Genomic DNA, 25,706 nt, shown 5'->3' on the forward strand with positions numbered 1-25,706 from the left:
TGAAGAACTTTAAGAACCAAGTTTAAGCTCCACGGAGGAGCAACAGTCTTAAACACAGGCTTAATCCTAGCCAAAGCCTGACAAAAAGCCTGGACGTCTGGAACTTCTGCCAGACGTTTGTGTAAGAGAATAGACAGAGCAGAAATCTGTCCCTTTAACGAACTAGCAGATAAGCCCTTTTCTAAACCCTCTTGTAGAAAGGACAATATCCTAGGAATCCTAACCTTACTCCATGAGTAACCCTTGGATTCGCACCAATATAAATATTTACGCCATATCTTATGGTAAATTTTTCTGGTAACAGGCTTCCGTGCCTGTATTAAGGTATCAATAACTGACTCCGAGAAGCCACGCTTTGATAGGATCAAGCGTTCAATCTCCATGCAGTCAGACTCAGAGAAATTAGATTTGGATGTTTGAAAGGACCTTGTATTAGAAGGTCCTGCCTCAGAGGTAGAGACCATGGTGGACAGGACGACATGTCCACTAGGTCTGCATACCAGGTCCTGCGTGGCCACGCAGGCGCTATTAGAATCACAGATGCTCTCTCCTGTTTGATCTTGGCAATCAGTCAAGGTAGCATCGGAAATGGTGGAAACACATAAGCCATGTTGAAGACCCAAGGGGCTGTCAGAGCATCTATCAGCGCCACTCCCGGGTCCCTGGACCTGGATCCGTAACAAGGAAGCTTGGCGTTCTGGCGAGACGCCATGAGATCCAGATCTGGTTTGCCCCAACGATGAATAAGTTGAGCGAAGACCTCCGGATGAAGTTACCACTCCCCCGGATGAAAAGTCTGGCGACTTAGAAAATCCGCCTCCCAGTTCTCCACGCCTGGGATGTAGATCACTGACAGGTGGCAAGAGTGAGACTCTGCCCAGCGAATTATCTTTGAGACTTCCAACATCGCTAGGGAACTCCTGGTTCCCCCTTGATGGTTGATGTAAGCCACAGTCGTGATGTTGTCCGACTGAAATCTGATGAACCTCAGTGTTGCTAACTGAGGCCAAGCTAGAAGAGCATTGAATATTGCTCTCAACTCCAGAATATTTATTGGGAGGAGTTTCTCCTCCTGAGTCCATAATCCCTGAGCCTTCAGGGAGTTCCAGACTGCGCCCCAACCTAGAAGGCTGGCATCTGTTGTTACAATTGGCCAATCTGGCCTGCGAAAGGTCATCCCCTTGGACAGGTGGACCCGAGAAAGCCACCAGAGAAGAGAATCTCTGGTCTCTTGATCCAGATTTAGTAGAGGGGACAAATCTGAGTAATCCCCATTCCACTGACTTAGCATGCATAATTGCAGGGGTCTGAGATGCAGGCGCGCAAATGGTACTATGTCCATTGCCGCTACCATTAAGCCGATTACTTCCATGCACTGAGCTACTGACGGGCGTGGAATGGAATGAAGGACACAGCAAGCATTTAAGAGTTTTGATAACCTGGCCTCCGTCAGGTAAATTTTCATTTCTACAGAATCTATCAGAGTCCCTAGGAAGGAGACTCTTGTGAGTGGTGATAGAGAACTCTTTTCCACGTTCACCTTCCACCCATGCGACCTCAGAAATGCCAGAACTATCTCTGTATGAGACTTGGCAATTTGAAAACTTGACGCTTGTATCAGAATGTCGTCTAGGTATGGCGCCACCGCTATGCCTCGTGGCCTTAGCACCGCTAGGAGTGAGCCCAGAACCTTTGTAAAAATTCTCGGGGCCGTAGCTAACCCGAAGGGAAGAGCTACAAACTGGTAATGCCTGTTTAGAAAGGCAAATCTTAGATACCGATAATGATCTTTGTGAATCGGTATATGAAGGTAGGCATCCTTTAAATCTACTGTGGTCATGTATTGACCCTCTTGGATCATGGGTAGGATGATTCGAATAGTTTCCATTTTGAATGATGGAACTCTTAGGAATTTGTTTAAGATTTTTAGGTCCAAGATTGGTCTGAAGGTTCCCTCTTTCTTGGGAACCACAAACAGATTTGAGTAAAACCCTTGCCCTTGTTCCGTCCGCGGAACTGGGTGGATCACCCCCATTTCTAAGAGGTCTTGCACACAGCGTAGAAATGCCTCTTTCTTTATTTGGTTTGCTGATAACCTTGAAAGATGAAATCTCCCTTGTGGAGGAGAAGCTTTGAAGTCCAGAAGATATCCCTGAGATATGATCTCCAACGCCCAGGGATCCTGGACATCTCTTGCCCAAACCTGGGCGAAGAGAGATAGTCTGCCCCCCACTAGATCCGTTTCTGGATCGGGGGCCCTCACTTCATGCTGTCTTAGGGGCAGAAGTAGGCTTTCTGGCCTGCTTGCCCTTGTTCCAGGGCTGGTTAGCTTTCCAGCCCTGTCTGTAACGAGCAACAGGTCCTTCCTGTTTTGGAGCGGAGGAAGTTGATGCTGCTCCTGCCTTGAAGTTACGAAAGGTACGAAAATTAGACTGTTTGGCCTTTGATTTGGCCCTGTACTGAGGAAGAGTATGACCCTTACCTCCAGTAATGTCAGCAATAATTTCTTTCAAGCCGGGCCCGAATAAGGAATATTAAGCAATTTAGATTTAGAAGTTACGTCAGCTGACCAGGATTTAAGCCATAGCGCTCTGCGCGCCTGGATGGCAAATCCTGAGTTCTTAGACGTTAGTTTGGTTAAATGTACAACGGCATCAGAAACAAATGCATTAGCTAGCTTAAGTGCTTTAAGCTTGGCCATAATCTCATCCAATGGAGCTGTGCGAATGGCCTCTTCCAGAGACTCAAACCAGAATGCCGCAGCAGCAGTGACAGGTGCAATGCATGCAAGGGGCTGTAAGATAAAACCTTGTTGAACAAACATTTTCTTAAGGTAACCTTCTAATTTTTTATCCATTGGATCCGAAAAAGCACAACTATCCTCCACCGGGATAGTGGTACGTTTAGCTAAAGTAGAAACTGCTCCCTCCACCTTAGGGACCATCTGCCATAAGTCTCGTGTGGTGGCGTCTATTGGAAACATTTTTCTAAATATCGGAGGAGGGGAAAAGGGCACACCGGGTCTATCCCACTCCTTGCTAATAATTTCTGTAAGCCTTTTAGGTATAGGAAAAACATCAGTACACACCGGTACCGCAAAGTATCTATCCAACCTACATATTTTCTCTGGAATTGCAACCGTGTTACAATCATTCAGAGCCGCTAATACCTCCCCTAGCAATACACGGAGGTTCTCAAGCTTAAATTTAAAATTACAAATCTCTGAATCCGGTCTCCCTGGATCAGATCCGTCACCCACAGAATGAAGCTCTCCGTCCTCATGTTCTGCAAATTGTGATGCAGTATCGGACATGGCTCTCACATCATCAGCGCGCTCTGTCCTTAACCCAGAGCTATCGCGCTTGCCTCTTAATTCAGGCAATTTAGATAATACCTCTGTCATAACAGCAGCCATGTCTTGCAAAGTGATTTGTATAGGCCTCTCTGATGTCTCTGATGTCACAATATCACGCGCCTCCTGAGCGGGAGGCGAAGGTACTGACATGTGAGGAGAGTTAGTCGGCATAACTTCCCCCTCGTTGTCTGGTGATAATTTCTTTACAGATAAAATTTGACTTTTATTCAAAGTGACATCAATACAATTAGTACACATATTTCTGTGGGGCTCCACATTGGCCTTCAAACATAGTGAACAAACAGATTCATCTGTGTCAGACATGTTTAAACAGACTAGCAATGAGACTAGCAAGCTTGGAAAATCCATTCAAATAAGTTTACAAGCAATATAAAAAACGCTACTGCGCCTTTAAGAAGCACAAAATATCGTCACAGTTGAAATAACAATGAACCAAATCAGTTATAGCAACCAAATTTTCACAGTAAATGTATTAAGTTAGCAAAGCATTGCACCCACTTTTTATCACAGTCAAATACACTGTCACAGGTCTGCTGTGACTGATTACCTCCCTCAAAATGAATTTTGAAGACCCCTGAGCTCTCTAGAGACGTCCTGGATTAAGGAGGAAGAAGCAGGAAGACTGTAACTGAATTTTTACTGCTCAAAAAAGCGCTAAAATAGGCCCCTCCCACTCATATTACAGCAGTGGGAAACCTCAGTTAATCGTTTCTATATAGAAATAAACGACAGCCATGTGGAAAATCATGCCCCAAAAGATTTATCACCAAAGTACCTCACAAAAAAACGAATAACATGCCAGTAAACGTTTTAAACATGCACTTTAAAAGTTAGGTAGTGTTATTAATAAGCCTGCTACCAGTCGCTTCTACTGCAGTTAAGGCTCATACATTACCTCAGTATTAACAGTATTTTCTTAGTCAATTCCATTCCTTAGAAAATTACTTATTGTACATGCATTCATCAGCCTCATACCAGTCGCTACTGCATTTAAGGCTGTACTTACATTACATCGGTATCAGCAGTATTTTCTTAGTCAATTCCATTCCTTAGAAAAATAATTTACTGCACATACCTTGTTTGCAGGATTCCCCACACGCTATTCCCTTTCTGAAAGTTACCCCACTGCTCAGAATATGCGAGAACAGCCAGTGGATCTTAGTTACTTCTGCTAAGATCATAGAAAACGCAGGCAGATTCTTCTTCCAAATACAGCCTGAGAACAAACAGCACGCTCCGGTGCCATATAAAATAACAAACTTTTGATTGAAGAAATAAACTAAGTATAAAAAACACCACAGACCTCTCACAACGTCCTATCTAGTTGAGTTGCAAGAGAATGACTGGGTATGACATGTGAGGGGAGGAGCTATATAGCAGCTCTGCTTGGGTGATCCTCTTGCAACTTCCTGTTGGGAAGGGAATATATCCCATAAGTAATGGATGACCCGTGGACTGAATACACTTAACAAGAGAAAATATTAGCGCTTCTGCCCTTAATTACACCTAACACCATACAAGTTAAATCAACAGCACTCTAATTCTAGCACTAAGTTTACTCTGTTCTGGTTTTCACTTGTGCGCTAACTCAAAAGTACACTAAGCTAAGTGCTCTAAAGCAAAAGACGCATTAAGAAATACCTGAAATAACATTGTTCTTCACTTAGAAGAATTTTTTCTATTTATATATATATATATATATATATATATATATATATACTGTATATATATATATATATATATATATATATATATATATATATATATATATATATATATATATATACAAATAATATTTATATCTTCTCCCTTTTGCACTGAAATAGGAAATCATGCAATACCTACATTAATATTTAACTGCCTTTGCTGTGCTAGACCAAGCACTATGCCCTCTTAAAGTAAAGAGTTGGCGCCATGTTTCACACCTGAGATTTTGCTTTGGTATGAAACTGGCATATTATGAGCATTAGACACCATGCATATGATTTGCAGTTGCCAGCTGCACTGCCGCCAGCACTTACTTTTTATTGCAGCCAGTGAGGCCTTCTCGGATGGCAGATTGTCAGCTCAACTCAAGGAAAGTGCACAATAACTCTAACTAAAATTAGTGGAATTAATTCCCTCAGCAACATGTGGTAATGGGTCCCTATTCTCAGTCCGTACTGTGGTTAGAGTGTGCTATTCTACACTCACACACACAGGAGTGCACTAGAATGTATGCCCTCTAATTGCAGGATAGAGCTTATAGCTGCTTAGATTGTATCTATCCTGTGTTATATTCTGACTTCTGGCTTCCTGAATCCTGGCTATCTTCAATAATTTTGTTGTATTGCCTGACCAATACATCCTGTTGCTTAGTGACCTGTTTATATGGTTTGACACTTGGCTTGATATTTGTCTGTTATTTTTATATCTTTCTTCTGTCTAATCCCTTTATTTGTCATCTGATTGAAATGATAACTGGATTTGACCCAAGTTGGTTCCTCACTGAGACTCTGCCTAACCCTTGTGTATTTTTTGGACTCTCTACCTGACTTGACTTTGGCTTTACACTTGATTACAGCTTCAGATCTTTGGACATGACCATCTACCAGCCCATGTGCCTATTAGTAGAAATCTAAGAGTGTGCTTAAAAAATCAAAAGACTTTGGAGATAAAGTTAAATAATATAATTACTTTTTTATATCTATATATCATATTCCAGATATCCTTCATTAACTCAAATGTATATATATATATATATATATATATATATATATATATATATATATATTATTTAATATATGGATATAAAACTATGCTAGAAATATGGAAAATAAAACTATGAACAATACAAATTCCATGACATAAACTAATATTTCCATATAAAATGGAAGGATAAAAAAATGCACATATCTAATACTATATATACCAACACAAATATCTGATGAGAGGGATCAATACTTATTTAATACCAATACTAAACCTGTCTAGCAGAACCCTTAAAGGACCAGTCAACACAGTAGATTTGCATAATCAACAAATGCAAGATAACAAGACAATGCAATAGCACTTAGTTTGAACTTCAAATTATTAGTAGATTTTTTTTCTGACAATTTTAAAAGTTATCTCTTTTACCCCTCCCCCTGTACCATGTGACAACCATCAGCCAATCACAAATGCATACACGTACCATGTGACAGCCATCAGCCATTCACAAATGCATACACACTTATTCTTGCACATGCTCAGTAGGAGCTGGGGACTCAAAAAGTTTAAATATAAAAAGACTGTGCACATTTTGTTAATTGAAGTAAATTGGAAAGTTGTTTAAAATGGCATGCTCTATCTATCTGAATAATGAAAGTTTAATTTTGATTGAGTGTCCCTTTAATATAACAACTGCTACTCTTAAAACCCCTTAAAATATTGTGACATGTGAAACAAAAAATTAGTCTCACAATTACTCTTTATTGATACATGAAAGTTAATTAATACTAATGCAAATAAACATGTGGATCCAGTGTAAAACATCATCAGACGAACATATGATGAATAAAGTCTCTACAACAACATGATATATGTGCTTGAAAGAGTTTAATGCTTTTTTTTCTCAGCACATTCTAAATTACTTCTGCCCCTAATTATAGGGCATTTAAACTGAAACTGCTTTCTTAATCACATGACAATATGGAAGCAATATGCAAGAATATAGTGAAACTGCACCAATAAAAATGTATTTATGTCAAAATATTTAATGGACTAACTGTAGTGTTTATGTTAATGAGCTCACCTGTCCTGTACACCAACATTTTAAAAGGTGACCTGTGCACATTTTACCATGACATAATGCACTTAATTTTATAGCATATTTTTGATGTGTTTTGTGACTAGGGATGGGCGAATGTTTCTCAACATTCGAAAAAACGGCACAAATTTTAACACATTCGTTCGTTCGAATCAAATTTTGAATGTTTACATAACATTCTAACACTCTAACATTTACATAACATTCTAACATTCGATTTTCGAATGTTCGGTTTTGAATTTTACGATTACATTAGAAAATATTCTTTTCGAAAAATTTGAATTTAGATTGTAATAGTATTTTTAATGCTTTTTCTTTAAATGTAATATTCGAATTATGCAATATTCGAATTCAAAAAATTCGAATTTAGATTGTAATAGTATTTCTAATGCTTTTTCTTTAAATGTAATATTCGAATTATGCAATACGTGTATTCGAATTCGAAAAATTTGAATTTAGATTGTAATAGTATTTCTAATGCTTTTTCTTTAAATGTAATATTCGAATTATGCAATATTCGAATTTGAAAAATTTGAATTTAGATTGTAATAGTATTTCTAATGCTTTTTCTTTAAATGTAATATTCAAATTATGCAATACGTGTATTCAAATTAAAAAAAATTGAATTTAGATTGTAATAGTATTTCTAATGCTTTTTCTTAAATGTAATATTCGAATTATGCAATATTCGAATTCAAAAAATTCGAATTTATATTCGAATTTGAAAAATTCGAATTTATATTCGAATTCGAAAAATTCGAATTTATATGTTTGTAATAGTATTTCTAATGCTTTCTTTAAATGTAATATTCGAATTATGCAATATTCTATATGGAAACATTCGAAATTATATATTTGTATCTATTATGTATCAATTTACTAGATTCCCGCCCTACCACATGAACTATTGAACTTCTGAATAGTATTTGTTAAATAGAATGTTAAATTCGAAATTTTGAATGTGGACATTCAATATAATTATAAACATTCGAATTCGAAAGTGACATTCGAAAACTGTAAATAACATTTGATTTTCGAATTTTTAAGAATATTCGTTCGTTCCTTATTAGGATTTAGAATTCAAATTTCAGTAATAACATTCGTTCTACATTCGAAATTAGAAAATTTACACATTCGCCCATCCCTATTTGTGACACCACAGCTCTGAGATCGTGGTGATCATTCTAGCGTAAATCGCAATTACGCTCAACTTGTAATATGAGCGTAATTTAACCTGCATGCAAACGTTCGTGAAAACCCATGCACAAATGTTTGTGCCTCACTTGTAATCTGGCCCTTGGTGTCTGATGTGGATCCTGTCAGTTTATAAGCTGCAAAATACCTATATAATATCTGCTTTATTTTTCTATTATAAAATAAAACATGCTGGTGAAATCAATGCTTTGTGCCATTTATTATATGTTAATCCGAACTGAAAAGTTAGTTTAAAAAAAAGCACATAAGGTATGCAAGATATGCAAAGTTGTGCACACAATGAAATCATTTTTGTTAGAGGTTCATGTAAAATAGTAGTGTGTGAATATAAAATCTTCCCCATATAACCAATCAGGCAGTTACCTGGCAGATGTACATGCTGACTCTGCGGGGGCGTGCCACTGTCTGTGATGATGATCATAACATAATGTAACTTGGGCTGGAGATAGTGGAACCCCATTGAAAGATAAGCGTGAGTCCCTACATTTAAAAGGAAATTTAGATTAAAATGCAATTAGATATCAGCACATCAAAATATACAAAGAAAAGCATCTCAGTTTAATAATAGACCAAACACCACCGTTTTATATATACAGGGAGTGCAGAATTATTAGGCAAGTTGTATTTTTGAGGATTCATTTTATTATTGAACAACAACCATGTTCTCAATGAACCCAAAAAACTCATTAATATCAAAGCTGAATAGTTTTGGAAGTAGTTTTTGGTTTGTTTTTAGTTATAGCTATTTTAGGGGGATATCTGTGTGTGCAGGTGACTATTACTGTGCATAATTATTAGGCAACTTAACAAAAAACAAATATATACCCATTTCAATTATTTATTTTTACCAGTGAAACCAATATAACATCTCAACATTCACAAATATACATTTCTGACATTCAAAAACAAAACAAAAACAAATCAGTGACCAATATAGCCACCTTTCTTTGCAAGGACACTCAAAAGCCTGCCATCCATGGATTCTGTCAGTGTTTTGATCTGTTCACCATCAACATTGCGTGCAGCAGCAACCACAGCCTCCCAGACACTGTTCAGAGAGGTGTACTGTTTTCCCTCCTTGTAAATCTCACATTTGATGATGGACCACAGGTTCTCAATGGGGTTCAGATCAGGTGAACAAGGAGGCCATGTCATTAGATTTTCTTCTTTTATACCCTTTCTTGCCAGCCACGCTGTGGAGTACTTGGACACGTGTGATGGAGCATTGTCCTGCATGAAAATCATGTTTTTCTTGAAGGATGCAGACTTCTTCCTGTACCACTGCTTGAAGAAGGTGTCTTCCAGAAACTGGCAGTAGGACTGGGAGTTGAGCTTGACTCCATCCTCAACCCGAAAAGGCCCCACAAGCTCATCTTTGATGATACCAGCCCAAACCAGTACTCCACCTCCACCTTGCTGGCGTCTGAGTCGGACTGAAACTCCCTGCCCTTTACCAATCCAGCCACGGGCCCATCCATCTGGCCCATCAAGACTCACTCTCATTTCATCAGTCCATAAAACCTTAGAAAAATCAGTCTTGATATATTTCTTGGCCCAGTCTTGACGTTTCAGCTTGTGTGTCTTGTTCAGTGGTGGTCATCTTTCAGCCTTTCTTACCTTGGCCATGTCTCTGAGTATTGCACACCTTGTGCTTTTGGGCACTCCAGTGATGTTGCAGCTCTGAAATATGGCCAAACTGGTGGCAAGTGGCATCTTGGCAGCTGCACGCTTGACTTTTCTCAGTTCATGGGCAGTTATTTTGCGCCTTGGTTTTTCCACACGCTTCTTGCGACCCTGTTGACTATTTTGAATGAAACGCTTTATTGGTCGATGATCACGCTTCAGAAGCTTTGCAATTTTAAGAGTGCTGCATCCCTGAGCAAGATATCTCACTATTTTTGACTTTTCTGAGCCTGTCAAGTCCTTCATTTTGCCAAAGGAAAGGAAGTTGCCTAATAATTATGCACACCTGATATAGGGTGTTGATGTCATTAGACCACACCCCTTCTCATTACAGAGATGCACATCACCTAATATGCTTAATTGGTAGTAGGCTTTCGAGCCTATACAGCTTGGAGTAAGACAACATGCATAAAGAGGATGATGTGGTCAAAATACTCATTTGCCTAATAATTCTGCACTCCCTGTATACTGTATATATATATATATATATATATATATATATATATATATATATATATATACTGTATGTATATATATATATATATATATATATATATATGGGTAAACAAGTAGAATGTCACAAACCAGAGAACTGGGATGGGAACAAGCAGCACTAATGGGTATGCGTCAGTATATAGGGGGAGAACAAGATGCTGCTATTGGGTTACAAATTGAGCAGATGTAGGAACAAACTTTCACCTACTCAAATGTGTAAAAAATGTAAAAATTGAGGGGTCAACAGCGCATAAATGTTCTATACTAAAACATGAAACATATGGGAACACATAAAATGAATCAAATTCAGTAATGATAAAAATGTTACTAACTGAACACAAAATCCAATCGAATAAATGGGTAAAATGGTATTCCCCTTACCAGAAGATACCTCAACCTGATGAGGTAAGTTGCCGCAACTAGTAGGGGGTAGTAGAAATCCACTGTGTGTAGGTAGAAATCAGTGGCGAGTCATCTGCCTCTTGGAGTAAGTATTCCTCTGTGTTTTCTTCCTCTCGAAGGTGTTAGCCCATAGAATAGAGAGAAGCTAATATAGTGTAATATTGTTTATTATTATACATATAAGAACACACAGTATATAGGTAAACCACTCACATGAAGTATCCTCAAACAATATGAGGTATGTTATACACATGTACTCTTAGTAACACCAGCACCAGTTTCTTGAGTATAAATGCTTTATTGAGGTTACATTAAAAGCAGCAACGTTTCGTGGTGAACCCACTTAGTCATGCTAATTGTATCACACTGTTCACACCACTTATACCTTTCTTTGGCGCCAACTGGCTTCATTTTTGGAAGTGTCACACCCCCTAGTGGTTGCTAAATACAATGTATATACAAAATTTAAAAACAAATGTATCTGACTAAACATATTCAGAATGGCAACAATAAACATATGTATAGCTTTCTCATAATGACATATACATACTTTGGTTATGTATTAATTATTATGGTATTACTTCTCTAGTTTTAATTTTTTGTCTCAATTGGAATAATATCTCAAAAATGTTAAACACATGGGTAAAATACCTTACTCATTAAATACCTGTCATGTCAAACTTTTTTTCTTTTTTCACAGAATACAATTACACTTCAAAGCAATGATCCTAATGTTATTACAATGGATTTGAGAGTTATACTTTAGGAGTAACAATTAAGGTCAAAGTCCCTATTTAACCCTTTAGGGATTAGTGTATCCAATTGATAAATCCACCTCATCTCTTGTTGTTGGAGGATTTTCTCTCTGTTTGTCCCATTACGTTGAATAGGGATATGTTGTATGATTTGCCAGCAAAGCTGGCTTATGCTATGACCCTTCTCTAGAAAATGTTTGGACAGAGGTGCTTCCAAATTTTTTTTCCTTATATTTGATCTGTGTTGACTTATTCTGTCTTTCACTTTTTGTGTGGTCTCTCCTAAGTAATACATGGAACACGGGCATTTTATAAGATAGACTACATATCTAGTGTCACAAGTATAGAACCCCTTAATGTCATAACGTCTGCCATTGTGTGGATGATAAAAATTTGGGCCCTTTATGACTGAGTTACAACTGACACATCCTAAGCAGGGATAACAGCCATTTCTCTTACTACTCATGTATGTTTGTGTATCTTTTCTTTCAGAACCAATATCACTTCTTATAAGATGGTCCCGGATATTCTTTACCCTCCTATATGCCATTAAAGGGTAATCCCTGAATTGTTCAATCCGCGGATTGCAATCTCTAAGTATGTGCCAGTGTTTTCTTATTGCTTTTGCTACAATTTGGCTATGTGAACTGTGTTGTGACACGAATACTAGTCTATCCTGTTTGTTTATTTTTTCTTGTGGTGCCCTGGGTGAAGTAATGTCCTTGATTGTTTGACTCAACAATTGTGAGGGGTAACCTCTCATGTTTAAATTTGTTAGACATTTCCAACAGCCTTTTATTCTTGACCTCTGGTGTACTTACTATTCTTTGTACCCTTAGTAATTGGCTCTTGGGTAATGAATTAATCAGGCCTTTTGGGTGAAAGCTGTTATATTCTAACAAGGTGTTCCTGTCAGTCTCTTTTGAGAAGATGTCTATGTCAAGTCTGGTATGTCCCTTAGTAATCTTAGTGTCTAGAAATGTTATGCACTCCTCACTATATGTCAAAGAAAATTGCAAACCTCTTACCATAGTGTTAAGCTCCCTTGTGAACTCTTCTAGTTCTCCAATGCTGCCCCACCACACCCCAAACACATCATCTATGTACCTCCACTGACCATAAGTACTTTTCTTATAATAGCAATTCCTGTTTCATGGCTAATGGACGTATATAAACTTTTGACGTTCATTGTATAAAGTATATATCTGTCAGACTGCAATTCTAAAGATTTTATTTTATCTAAGAAGTGTCCAGTATCCTTCAGGTAACTGGCCATTTTAACCACTTCTGGTTGCAGCAATCTGCTATGCTATGTTGGTATACACTGAACCTACGCAAGATACAATGGGCCTGCCTGGTGGTCTAGTGGGGTCTTTGTGAATTTTTGGGACCGTATAAAATATAGGTATTTTGGGATCCTCTACCTGTAAATAATCAGCTAACTTTTTGTCAATAATTTGCTGATTTTCTGCCTGTTTCAATATGTGGTTGATTTCTTTTTGTATCGCACCCAAGGGGTTATTAGGTATCTTTTTATAAGTGGGGGTGTCACTGAGTTGTTCTCTGATTTCATTAACATAATAATGTTTGTCCATAACTACAGTGGCACCTCCCTTATCCGCCCCCTTAAGTATGATATTTTTATCACTTTTTAGGCTTTTTAATGCCTGGTGGTCCTGTTTGTGGAAATTAATGGACTTAAATCTTTGATCACTTTGTCTTTTTATTTTGGTTTTTAGTGATGCAATTTCAAAATCCATCAACCTAGTGAACGTGCTTAGGCTATGATTAGACAGGTTAGGGTTAAAATGGCTTTTCTTTCTGAGTCCCAAACTATCTAACTTTAACAGATTGTGTCCCAAATTTTTCTCCTTATTATTAATGGTAATATCGTGCATCTCATTAAACCAAATTTTTAACTTTACATTTCTGTAAAACTTATGTAAATCTTTGGTAAGTTCAAAAAAGTTTAAGTCCTGGTAAGGGCAAAAAGACAGTCCTTTGTTCAATACATGTAATTCATTTGTAGTAAATGTATGCTGTGAAATATTTACCACAGTGTCCTGTTCCTGGATTACTTTTTCTGCAACTTCCGCTGTGATTTCCGCTGCTCCCCTTGGCCTCCTATGTTCTTCATTTTCTTCTCTTCTCTGATTCCAGTGTTTGCGGCCTCCCCGGTGGAATCGATCTCGCCGCCGCTGCTGGTGTTTCCCAAAGGGTGCTGTGTGGCGTCGTCTGATGACATGTCGGTTCCAGTAGTGATGCTTGTCTCACGTGTATGCCGGTTTCTATTCCTATTGGCTCTTCTTGCAGTATTGGATCTACGGACCGACTGGTAACCCTGGTTACCACAACGCCATCTGTACACACGTCCTGTGCGGTAATCTTCTTCATCACGGAGAAAGTATGTATATGTCATTATGAGAAAGCTATACATATGTTTATTGTTGCCATTCTGAATATGTTTAGTCAGATACATTTGTTTTTAAATTTTGTATATACGTTGTATTTAGCAACCACTAGGGGGTGTGACACTTCCCAAAATGAAGCCAGTTGGCGCCAAAGAAAGGTATAAGTGGTGTGAACAGTGTGATACAATTAGCATGACTAAGTGGGTTCACCACGAAACGTTGCTGCTTTTAATGTAACCTCAATAAAGCATTTATACTCAAGAAACTGGTGCTGGTGTTACTAAGAGTACATATTGATTCTAGAGGCTGTTGCAGCTGCCCCTTGCACCGTGCACCACTTCACACAGACTGTGCTGTACTCACCTACAATTGGATGTTGTATTTGGAGCTGCAAGAGAACGTGCACACTGTGTAACATATAAGAAGTATGGATAAAGAGGCGACTAACAGAACAGATGGCAACAAGATGTTCGCATACAGTGAACTGGAGGCTGCACGCATCACAGGTTTAACTAGAGGCTCACGAGAATATTTGAGAACCACAGAATCTGCCACTATAGCCAAGGATTATAAACAACTTAAAGTCAAACTAATGCGTTGGGACTTACATGCCATCACACTCGCAGAATATTACCGAGTGAAAAGAATCCCAAGAGGACTAAGGATGAGCACAACACCAACTCTCCTTAGAGATAATGTGGACTACTGCGATAAATTTGAATCTATCATCAACAAATGCTCCTATGACCTGATGTTCTGTACTGTAGAAGCACTGCTGCAGGAGGTAGAGAAACAAACGGAGATAATCAATAGGCAGCGTATAGATCTGCTTACTGCACTTACTACAGAGGAGCTGAAGAAGCTGGAGGACAAGATCAAGGAGAAAATCACAGTAGAGAAAACAACTATCCAGGAAACCAAGCGAGTCAAGTTTCTCTGTGATGAAGAAGATTACCGCACAGGACATGTGTACAGATGGCGTTGTGGTAACCAGGGTTACCAGTCGGTCCGTAGATCCAATACTGCAAGAAGAGCCAATAGGAATAGAAACTGGCATACACGTGAGACAAGTATCACTACTGGAACCGACACGTCATCAGACAACACCACACAGCACCCTTTGGGAAACACCAGCAGCGGCGGCGAGAGCGATTCCCCCGGGGAGGCCGCAAACACAGGAATCAGAGAAGAGAAGAAAATGAAGAACATAGGAGGCCAAGGGGAGCAGCGGAAATCACAACGGAAGTTGCAGAAAAAGTAATCCAGGAACAGGACACTGTGGTAAATATTTCACAGCATACATTTACTACAAATGAATTACATGTATTAAACAAAGGACTGTCTTTTTGCCCTTACCAGGACTTAAACTTTTTTGAACTTACCAAAGATTTACATAAGTTTTACAGAAATGTAAAGTTAAAAATTTGGTTTAATGAGATGCACGATATTACCATTAATAATAAGGAGAAAAATTTGGGACACAATATGTTAAAGTTAGATAGTTTGGGACTCAGAAAGAAAAGCCATTTTAACCCTAACCTGTCTAATCATAGCCTAAGCACGTTCACTAGGTTGGTGGATTTTGAAATTGCATCACTAAAAACCAAAATAAAAAGACAAAGTGATCAAAGATTTAAGTCCATTAATTTCCACAAACAGGAACACCAGGCATTAAAAAGCCTAAAAAGTGATAAAAATATCATACTCAATAACATATTATCCGACCCTTTTTCTATCACGAACAGCACCAGGCAAGGCTGCCCCCTATCGCCTTTGTTATTTGCCCTCTTAATCGAAGTCCTTGCACAAAAAATCCGTATTAATCAAAGCATCGCGGGAATAAAAATAAAAGATCAAGACCACAAGATCTCACTTTACGCGGACGATGTCCTGCTCTCTATCTCTGACCCCCTGGTCTCCCTTCCAGAAGTTCTTAGAGAATTCCATGAATATTGTGAGGTGTCCAACTTCCACTTGAATCATTCCAAATCAGAAATACTGAATATAAACTTGCCCAAAACTGATTTGTGCCAGCTTGCGAACATAAGCAAACTCAGGATTAATACCACCACACTTAAATACCTGGTGTCAACCTGACCCCGGATCCAGGCGTCTTGTTTGATGCCAATTACCCTCCTCTGCTGAAGTCAGTTATTGAGGACTTATCGGCATGGAAAAATAAAAGGATTTCTTGGCTGGGGAGGATAGGCGTAGTTAAAATGAATATCCTCCCCCGGATCCTATATTACTTACAGACTTTACCGATCCCCCTTCCACCCAAATTTCTGCATAAACTACAGAGACATCTAGAAGACTACATCTGGGGAGGCAGGAAACCCCGCATCTCTAGGCACACGCTATATCTAAATGAGGAGAGAGGTGGACTGGGTATCCCAGACCTTCTCTCCTATAGGAAAGCTTTCAATCTTCAGACTCAGGTGGAGTGGTGTGCCAACCCTCTTGATAAGGTGTGGGTTCAGATTGGACGCTCTATTGCAGGGGTACGGAATATGGGGACCCTAGGCTGGATCACTAGCAGGAATAGGCCCAATATAATTGCTCACTACCCATTCATAGACAAATTTTTCAAGCAATGGGACAAAAAACTTGTAGAGCATCCACACATTTCCACTATCCCCTCACCGCTGACTCCATTCATACATAACCCCGACATCATGTTCACACTGGCTCAACAAGCAAGCAGAAACGCTGCTCAAATAGACCAAATTATGTTCAATAGATTAATTTCAAATAAGAAACTTAAGACACTAGAAGAAATCCACCAAACAGGGTTACACATCTCTTGGTTCTTTCACAGGCAGATACAACATTACCTGAACACATGTGGAGGAGCAGATAACATCAAGAGAACACCTACGTTGCTGGAAACACTCTGTCTGTTACCAAGCCCCTCCAAACACCTAATCTCCACCATGTACAATCAGCTAATATCCCACAAAGGGAGTGGTGATCCCTCATTTGTAAAACAATGGAACAAGGAGTTGGGCGGGAGCCTAGCGGAGATGGACTGGCAAACTATATTCCATAACCATAGCAAAGCGTCCATCTCGGCTGGAGTTCTAGAGTCTAACTATAAATTTTTATCCCGATGGTACCTCACCGCCACCAAAATTAAAACTTTTTATAGGAGGTCTGATGGCAAATGCTGGAGAGGATGCGGTGAGGCTGGCACTCTTCTCCATATATGGTGGACCTGTGACCTCATTTAACCTTTCTGGAGCTCGGTGACTGACACAATAGACACCAAACTAAATATTACACTAAATAGAAACCCGAATCTTGCTGTTTCATGGTCTTCCTAAGTTAGTAGAAAAGCCCAAGAAACACCTTCTATATATAATGCTCAATAGCGCCAAAGCCCTCATTCCCAAGAACTGGAAGTCTGTTCACACTCCACAACATTCGGAGTGGGTAGACCGAGGGTAGACAGATATTTATCTTTAGAGAGATATCGTTACATGAGAGATAACAAAATTGAAATCCACGAATACATGAAAGAGCTTTGGAGACCCCTGACTAGATAAGTCTGCTCTGTGTGAATGTTAGCACCAACATTAAGGTTGGCAACTCCCTTCTGGTCCCCCCCCCTTCCCTCCCTCTCCCCCCCCCCTTTTTTTTTCCCCTCCCTCTCATCTTTTCCACCTCTTCTTTGACTCATCTTCTATCCTTAATCTTTAAATCAATAGATACGCACCAATAGCTAAACTACATGTTTCTAGTTGTAGCTCGTAGGTGCACAACAAATCACACACACAGCATTGTATGAAACCACTAATTTGCTTAATTTGTGTCTTACCACTCTTGGAGCAGAATGTCATTTCCTTTGATGCTAATGTTTTTGTGTACTTCCTGTAACAAAATTGACAACTCCATTGTATATTATTCTGCTCATTTTTTATTGCATAACTTGTATGTTTACAATCTACCAATAAAGCTTTTTTGAAAACAAAAAAACAAACAAAAAAAAAAATATCATACTCAAGGGGGCGGATAAGGGAGGTGCCACTGTAGTTATGGACAAACATTATTATGTTAATGAAATCAGAGAACAACTCAGTGACACCCCCACTTATAAAAAGATACCTAATAACCCCTTGGGTGCGATACAAAAAGAAATCAACCACATATTGAAACAGGCAGAAAATCAGCAAATTATTGACAAAAAGTTAGCTGATTATTTACAGGTAGAGGATCCCAAAATACCTATATTTTATACGGTCCCAAAAATTCACAAAGACCCCACTAGACCACCAGGCAGGCCCATTGTATCTTGCGTAGGTTCAGTGTATACCAACATAGCATAGTAGATTGCTGCAACCAGAAGTGGTTAAAATGGCCAGTTACCTGAAGGATACTGGACACTTCTTAGATAAAATAAAATCTTTAGAATTGCAGTCTGACAGATATATACTTTATACAATGGACGTCAAAAGTTTATATACGTCCATTAGCCATGAAACAGGAATTGCTATTATAAGAAAAGTACTTATGGTCAGTGGAGGTTATTCACATGCACAATGTTGTTTTTTGGAGAATTTGTTGCGTCTTGTATTATACTGGAATTTTTTTCTTTTTCAAGATGATTGGTTCATACAAGTAAGGGGGACAGCAATGGGTTCCAATGTTGCCCCATCATACGCCAACCTATGCATGAACGAGTTTGAGGAGCGCCAGGTATATGAAAATCATCTGTTTAGACAATACGGATCAGTATGGTGGCGCTACATAGATGATGTGTTTGGCGTGTGGTGGGGCAGCATTGGAGAGCTAGAAGAGTTCACAAGGGAGCTTAACACGATGGTAAGAGGTTTGCAATTTTCTTTGACATATAGTGAGGAGTGCATAACATTTCTAGACACTAAGATTACTAAGGGACATAACAGACTTGACATAGACATCTTCTCAAAAGAGACTGACAGGAACACCTTGTTAGAATATAACAGCTTTCACCCAAAAGGCCTGATTAATTCATTACCCAAGAGCCAATTACTAAGGGTACAAAGAATAGTAAGTACACCAGAGGTCAAGAATAAAAGGCTGTTGGAAATGTCTAACGAATTTAAACAGAGAGGTTACCCCTCACAATTGTTGAGTCAAACAATCAAGGACATTACTACACCCAGGGCACCACAAGAAAAAATAAACAAACAGGATAGACTAGTATTCGTGTCACAACACAGTTCACATAGCCAAATTGTAGCAAAAGCAATAAGAAAACACTGGCACATACTTAGAGATTGCAATCCGCGGATTGAACAATTCAGGGATTACCCTTTAATGGCATATAGGAGGGTAAAGAATATCCGGGACCATCTTATAAGAAGTGATATTGGTTCTGAAAGAAAAGATACACAAACATACATGAGTAGTAAGAGAAATGACTGTTATCCCTGCTTAGGATGTGTCAGTTGTAATTCAGTCATAAAGGGCCCAAATTTTTATCATCCACACAATGGCAGACGTTATGACATTAAGGGGTTCTATACTTGTGACACTAGCTATGTAGTCTATCTTATAAAATGCCCGTGTTCCATGTATTACTTAGGAGAGACCACACAAAAAGTGAAAGACAGACTAAGTCAACACAGATCAAATATAAGGAAAAACAATTTGGCAGCACCTCTGTCCAAACATTTTCTAGAGAAGGGTCATAGCATAAGCCAGCTTTGCTGGCAAATCATACAACATATCCCTATTCAACGTAATGGGACAAACAGAGAGAAAATCCTCCAACAACAAGAGATGAGGTGGATTTATCAATTGGATACACTAATCCCTAAAGGGTTAAATAGGGACTTTGACCTTAATTGTTACTCCTAAAGTATAACTCTCAAATCCATTGTAATAACATTAGGATCATTGCTTTGAAGTGTAATTGTATTCTGTGAAAAAAGAAAAACGTTTGACATGACAGGTATTTAATGAGTAAGGTATTTTACCCATGTGTTTAACATTTTTGAGATATTATTCCAATTGAGACAAAAAATTAAAACTAGAGAAGTAATACCATGATAATTAATACATAACCAAAGTATGTATATGTCATTATGAGAAAGCTATACATATGTTTATTGTTGCCATTCTGAATATGTTTAGTCAGATACATTTGTTTTTAAATTTTGTATATACATTGTATTTAGTAACCACTAGGGGGTGTGACACTTCCCAAAATGAAGCCAGTTGGCACCAAAGAAAGGTATAAGTGGTGTGAACAGTGTGATACAATTAGCATGACTAAGTGGGTTCACCACGAAACGTTGCTGCTTTTAATGTAACCTCAATAAAGCATTTATACTCAAGAAACTGGTGCTGGTGTTACTAAGAGTACATATTGATTCCAGAGGCTGTTGCAGCTGCCCCTTGCACCGTGCACCACTTCACACAGACTGTGCTGTACTCACCTACAATTGGATGTATGTTATACACAGGAGTGGTTACAGAGATCCTCCACAGGATGGTTCCAGGATATATACAAAAGTGCATAGAACTATGCAGTCCAAGGAACGCCAGTGTAAGAATGGTAAATAAATATGGTAGATAAATATGTTTTAAAAAGCTCTGGTTTGATAGCCAATAAAATCCAGCAAACTGCTGGTATAAAATTCAAGTGAAAATTCAATCAATCCCTAACGCATTTCAAAGGTAAATAAAACAAGTCCTTCTTCCTCAGAGGGGTAATTGGCGTTCCTTGGACTGCATAGTTCTATGCACTTTTGTATATATCCTGGAACCATCCTGTGGAGGATCTCTGTAACCACTCCTGTGTATAACATACCTCATATTGTTTGAGGATACTTCATGTGAGTGGTTTACCTATATACTGTGTGTTCTTATATGTATAATAATAAACAATATTACACTATATTAGCTTCTCTCTAGTCTATGGGCTAACACCTTCGAGAGGAAGAAAACACAGAGGAATACTTACTTCAAGAGGCAGATGACTCGCCACTGATTTCTACCTACACACAGTGGATTTCTACTACCCCCTACTAGTTGCGGCAACTTACCTCATCAGATTGAGGTATCTTCTAGTAAGGGGAATTCCATTCTATCCATTTATTCGATTGGATTTTGTGTTCACTTAGTAACATTTTTATCATTACTGAATTTGATTCATTTTATGTGTTCCCATATGTTTCGTGTTTTAGTATAGAACATTTATGCGCTGTTGACCCCTCAATTTCTATATATACTGTATATATATATATATATATATATATATATATATATATATATATATATATCCTTGCTTTTTTATGACGGATTTGTTTATGCTTCAACCACAGAGCAAGTATCCACAAATTCTAAATAATTTTCTTCTTTTGTTTCTAATGTATATGCTCCAGAAATACATATTCAGCTTTATGCATGATATGTAAAGATATATTACACTAAAAAAATATCATTGATATAACAGCAATTAAATATACATTTTTTTATTTTTAGAAATAATGTTAAACAGAAATTGTTTAAATTTAAAAATAGTGAATTCATACTACTTCAAAACTGATATTTCATTGTTAGTGTAGACGTACTTATAGGCATAGACAGCACAACTTTATTGTTGGATACGGACAAGCTTTAATTAACCCAAGTTTAAAAGTGGTTTACGTAGCACAAAAACACCTATTTAAAAAAAAAAATGAAATGATCTCTTGCAGATGGAACAAAGAGAAAAAAAATGAATTTATTGTTCCTTTCAGGAACCTACATATTGCTAGTCACATTATCGTACTTACCATTAAGAGCAGTCATTTTCCACTGAGTTTGAAGTGTGGGATCCTTGGCTAGGCTGAAACTAAAGGGAGCACTATTTTCCACTGAATCAAAGTCAAATGCCTTGATGAGAATTCTCTGGTACTCTCTTCTTGGGGTGCAGAAATATTCCTCTGAATAGTCACCAACTAAGAAAGGGAAATTATCATTTACGTCCAGAATGTGAATGACAACATCTGCTGTAGCGGACAAAGTTGGGTCACCTAAAAAACATTGGGGCAATAGGTTACAATTAGAGAACTAAATTTAAGGAATTCAATTGTGTATCTGATGTTTAACAAAACACAGCTGGTTGTGTGATTAGTGCTGCTGATTAGGTCAGCAGAAGTTCACTGTCAGGAGCAGTGGTCTTCAATAGATACTTTAACTTTGTGTTAATAACTTTATTATAGTGGCGGAGATGTGGGCAGGCGGCAGATTAGGGGTTAATAAGTTTTAAATAGTGTTTGCGATGCAGGAGGGCGACGGTTTAAGGGTTAATAGGTAGTTTATGGGTGTTAGTGTACTTTGTAACACTTTAGTTATGTGAAACATTTTTGTTACACAAAGTCCATAACTACTGCTCTCAGATGGCGGTATGGATTGTGTTGGTATAGGCTGAAAACGCAAGCATTTTAGCCTCACCGCACAACCTGTAATACCAGCGCTATGGAAATCCCGCACGAAAACGTAATTTTTTTGAGTGCGGGATTGAAGTTGCGATACAGGCAAAAATGCTTGCGGTATAGCTATACCGACACGACTCATAATGGCTGTGTTACTCTTTTTACGCTGAAATAGTCAATTTGTCAGTGTTAAAACCGCACCAATACTGAAAAAAGATACAATCAACAAACCAGTCCTTAGGTTGCAGATAAATATAGGATTTATTATTATTATTATTATCGGTTATTTGTAGAGCACCAACAGATTCCGCAGCGCTTTAAACATAGGCGGAATACAAGGAAACATTTATATGGATCAGACGGGTAGAGGGCCCTGCCAAGAGTCGCACTGTTGTAGTCACCTCTAAAGAAGGTGATCTACAAACAGCATGGCTCTTAGGCTTACATGCTAAGGGGGTTTAAGGGTATATCAATGGAGGAGAGGAAGCACTGTAAAGAAAAGTTAGTGTAGGTTGTATGCATCCCTGAACAGTAGAGTCTTTAGGGAGCGCTTCAAGTTTTAAAAACTAGGGAAGAGTCTTGTGGAGCAAGGCAGAAAGTTCCACAAGATGGGAGCCAGTCTGGAGAAGTCCTGTAAGTGGGAGTGTGAGGAGGTAACAAGAAAGGAGGAGAGTAGGAGGTCATGAGTGAAGGGGACAGGAGGGAGAGTATCTGGAGAAAAGGTCTGAGATAGAGGGGGGAGCAGTGCAGTTGATGGTTTTGTATGTCAGAGTGATAATTTTGTGTTTAATCCTGGAGGCAAGCCAGTGAAGGCATTGGCAGAGAGGTGCAGCAGATGAAGAGCGACGTGTAAGAAAGATGAGCCTGGCAGAGGCATTCAATATGGATTCTAAAGAAGCTAGGTGGCAGCTGGGGAGACCATAGAGGACAGAGTTGCAATAATTGAGGCGGGAAAGGATGAGAGAGTTGATTAAAATCTTAGTTGTGTCTTGTAGTTGTGTCTTGTGTAAGGAAATGTCTAATTTTAGAGATGTTTTTAAAGTGGAAGTGGCAGGATTTAGCCAAGGACTGAATGTGAGGAGTGAAAGAAAGATCTGAGTCAAGTGTGACCCCAAGACATCAGGCATTCGGGGTAGGGGTAATGATGGAGTTGTCGACAGTTATAGAGAGATTGGGGGTGGAGATTTTACAAAAATGAGGGAAAATAAAGGAGCTCAGTTTTGGAGAGAATTAGCTTGAGGTAGTGAGAGGACATCCAGGAAGAGATGTGAGAAAGACAGTTAGTGACATGGGTTAGCAAGGAAGTAGATACGTCTGGTGCAGAGAAGCAGACTTGGGTGTCGCCTGCATACAAATGATATTGGAACCAGTGGGACTTTATTAGGGAACCTAATGATGATGTGTAGATTGAGAAGAAAGGGGACCGAGGACAGAGCCTTGCGGTACCCAAACAGAAAGTGGTAACGGAGCAGAGGAGGCCCCAGATAAGGCTACACTAAAGGTATGGTTTGACAGGTAGGAAGAGAACCATGAGAGAGTTGTGTCACAAATGCCTGAAGGATTGGAGGGTTTGGAGCAAAAGAGGGTGGTCAATAGTATCAAAGGCTGCAGACAGATCAAGGAGGATAAGCAGAGAGAAGTGGCCTTTTAATTGTTGTAACCTTAACGATTGCTGTCTCTGTGGAGTGATGGGGACGAAATCCAGATTGCAGTGGGTCGAGGAGGGAGTTTAATGTAAGGAAATGGGATAGGTGTGCATATACTAGCTTTTCGAGAAGCTTTGAGGCAAGAGGGAGTAAGGAAATAGGGCGGTAAGGATGGGGAGGTTGGATCAAGATAAGGTTTTTTTGAGGATAGGTGTGACCAGTGTATGTTTCAGAGATGAGGGAAATATACCGGTGCTGAGGGAGAGGTTGAAAATGTGTGTGAGTATAGGGGTAAGGGTAGAAGAGAGGGAGAGGAGCAGCTTTGAGGGGATAGGGTCAGAAGGACAGGTAATGAGGTGAGAGCTTAGTATAAGTGCCGAAACTTCTTCCTCAGTAACAGGGGAGAAAGAGCTAAATTTATGGCTATGTGGGTTGTGGTTGATTGTGAGCATTTGAGGAGGTGAGAGAATGGAAGTATGTTGAGAGCTGATTTAGTTTCTGATGAAGTCGATTTTGGGTTTGATTTAGACGTTTTGGGTTTGAAAAAAGATTAGAGATAAGAGTAGAGAAGTAATATTGCTTATAGAGATTAAGGGCAGAATAGTAGGAATTCAAAATGAACTTGTAATGAAGGAAATCAGCTCAACTCCGAGATTTTCTCTAGTGCCGCTTAGCAGTACGGTAACGTCTGCGTAGGTACAGTGTCAGAGAAGTATGCCAGGGCTGAGGATAAGTGTGTGATTTACGAGCAATGGTAAGAGGGGCCAGATTGATGTAAGGGTGGAATTATAGTGGCAGATAGATTGGTCAGGGCAGGAGGAGGAGATGGATGAGAGGAGAGGTTTGAGGGAATTAGCAAGATGTTGCTGATCTAATGACATAATGCTTCTGTGAAGTTTGGTGTGAGTAGTAGAAGGAGAGAGAGTTGTAGGGAGAGATGAGGTGTTGCAAGTGAGGAGATGGTGGTCAGAAAGAGGAAAAGGAGCGTTTGTGAAGTTTGAAATAGTGCATCGATAGCTAAAGATCAGGTCAAGAGAGTGACCATCTTTGTGAGTGGGAGAGTCAGTCCATTGTGACAAACCAAAAGAGGAAGTGTGTTGAAGAAGTTGTTTTGCAGAGGAGGCAGTGGGATTGTCAAGAGGGATGATGAAATTGCCAAGAATAAGGGAAGGGGCCAAGGCAGCCAAGTGATCTAGAAATTGAGTCGAGGAGCCAGGGGGTCGGTATATGACTGCAACACGTTTATAGAGTGGAGAGAATAAACTAATCATGTGGGTTTCGAATGAGGAAAATGTGAGGGAAGAGATGGGATTTATTTGTTGGAAGGTGCAACGAGAGGAAAGTAAAATACCTACACCACCTCCTTGTCTATTACCAGACCTAGGAGTGTGGCTGAAGTGAAGACCCCCATGTGAGAAAGCAGCAGTGGATGCTGTGTCTAGGGGAGAGAGCCAGGTTTCTGTTAGAGCCAGAAGGTTGAGGGAGCGGGAGATAAAGAGGTCATGTATAGAAGCGAGCTTGTTGCAAACAG

General features: G+C 39.1%; 1 protein-coding gene across 1 annotated transcript in view; it reads right to left on the minus strand.

The window, feature by feature from the left end:
* Positions 1-25,706, minus strand: part of CDH16 (cadherin 16) — a 577,454-nt gene that overhangs the window by 151,056 nt on the left and 400,692 nt on the right. Inside the window, exons 14-15 of the mRNA XM_053719204.1 lie at positions 21,888-22,127; positions 8,742-8,858 (exon numbers count right to left, since the gene is read on the minus strand). Of these exons, the coding sequence (XP_053575179.1) occupies positions 8,742-8,858; positions 21,888-22,127 (357 nt within the window). The remainder of the gene's footprint in view (positions 1-8,741; positions 8,859-21,887; positions 22,128-25,706) is intronic.

Source organism: Bombina bombina, chromosome 1 (assembly GCF_027579735.1).
Source record: "Bombina bombina isolate aBomBom1 chromosome 1, aBomBom1.pri, whole genome shotgun sequence".
In the NCBI taxonomy this organism is placed as follows: Eukaryota; Metazoa; Chordata; class Amphibia; order Anura; family Bombinatoridae; genus Bombina; species Bombina bombina.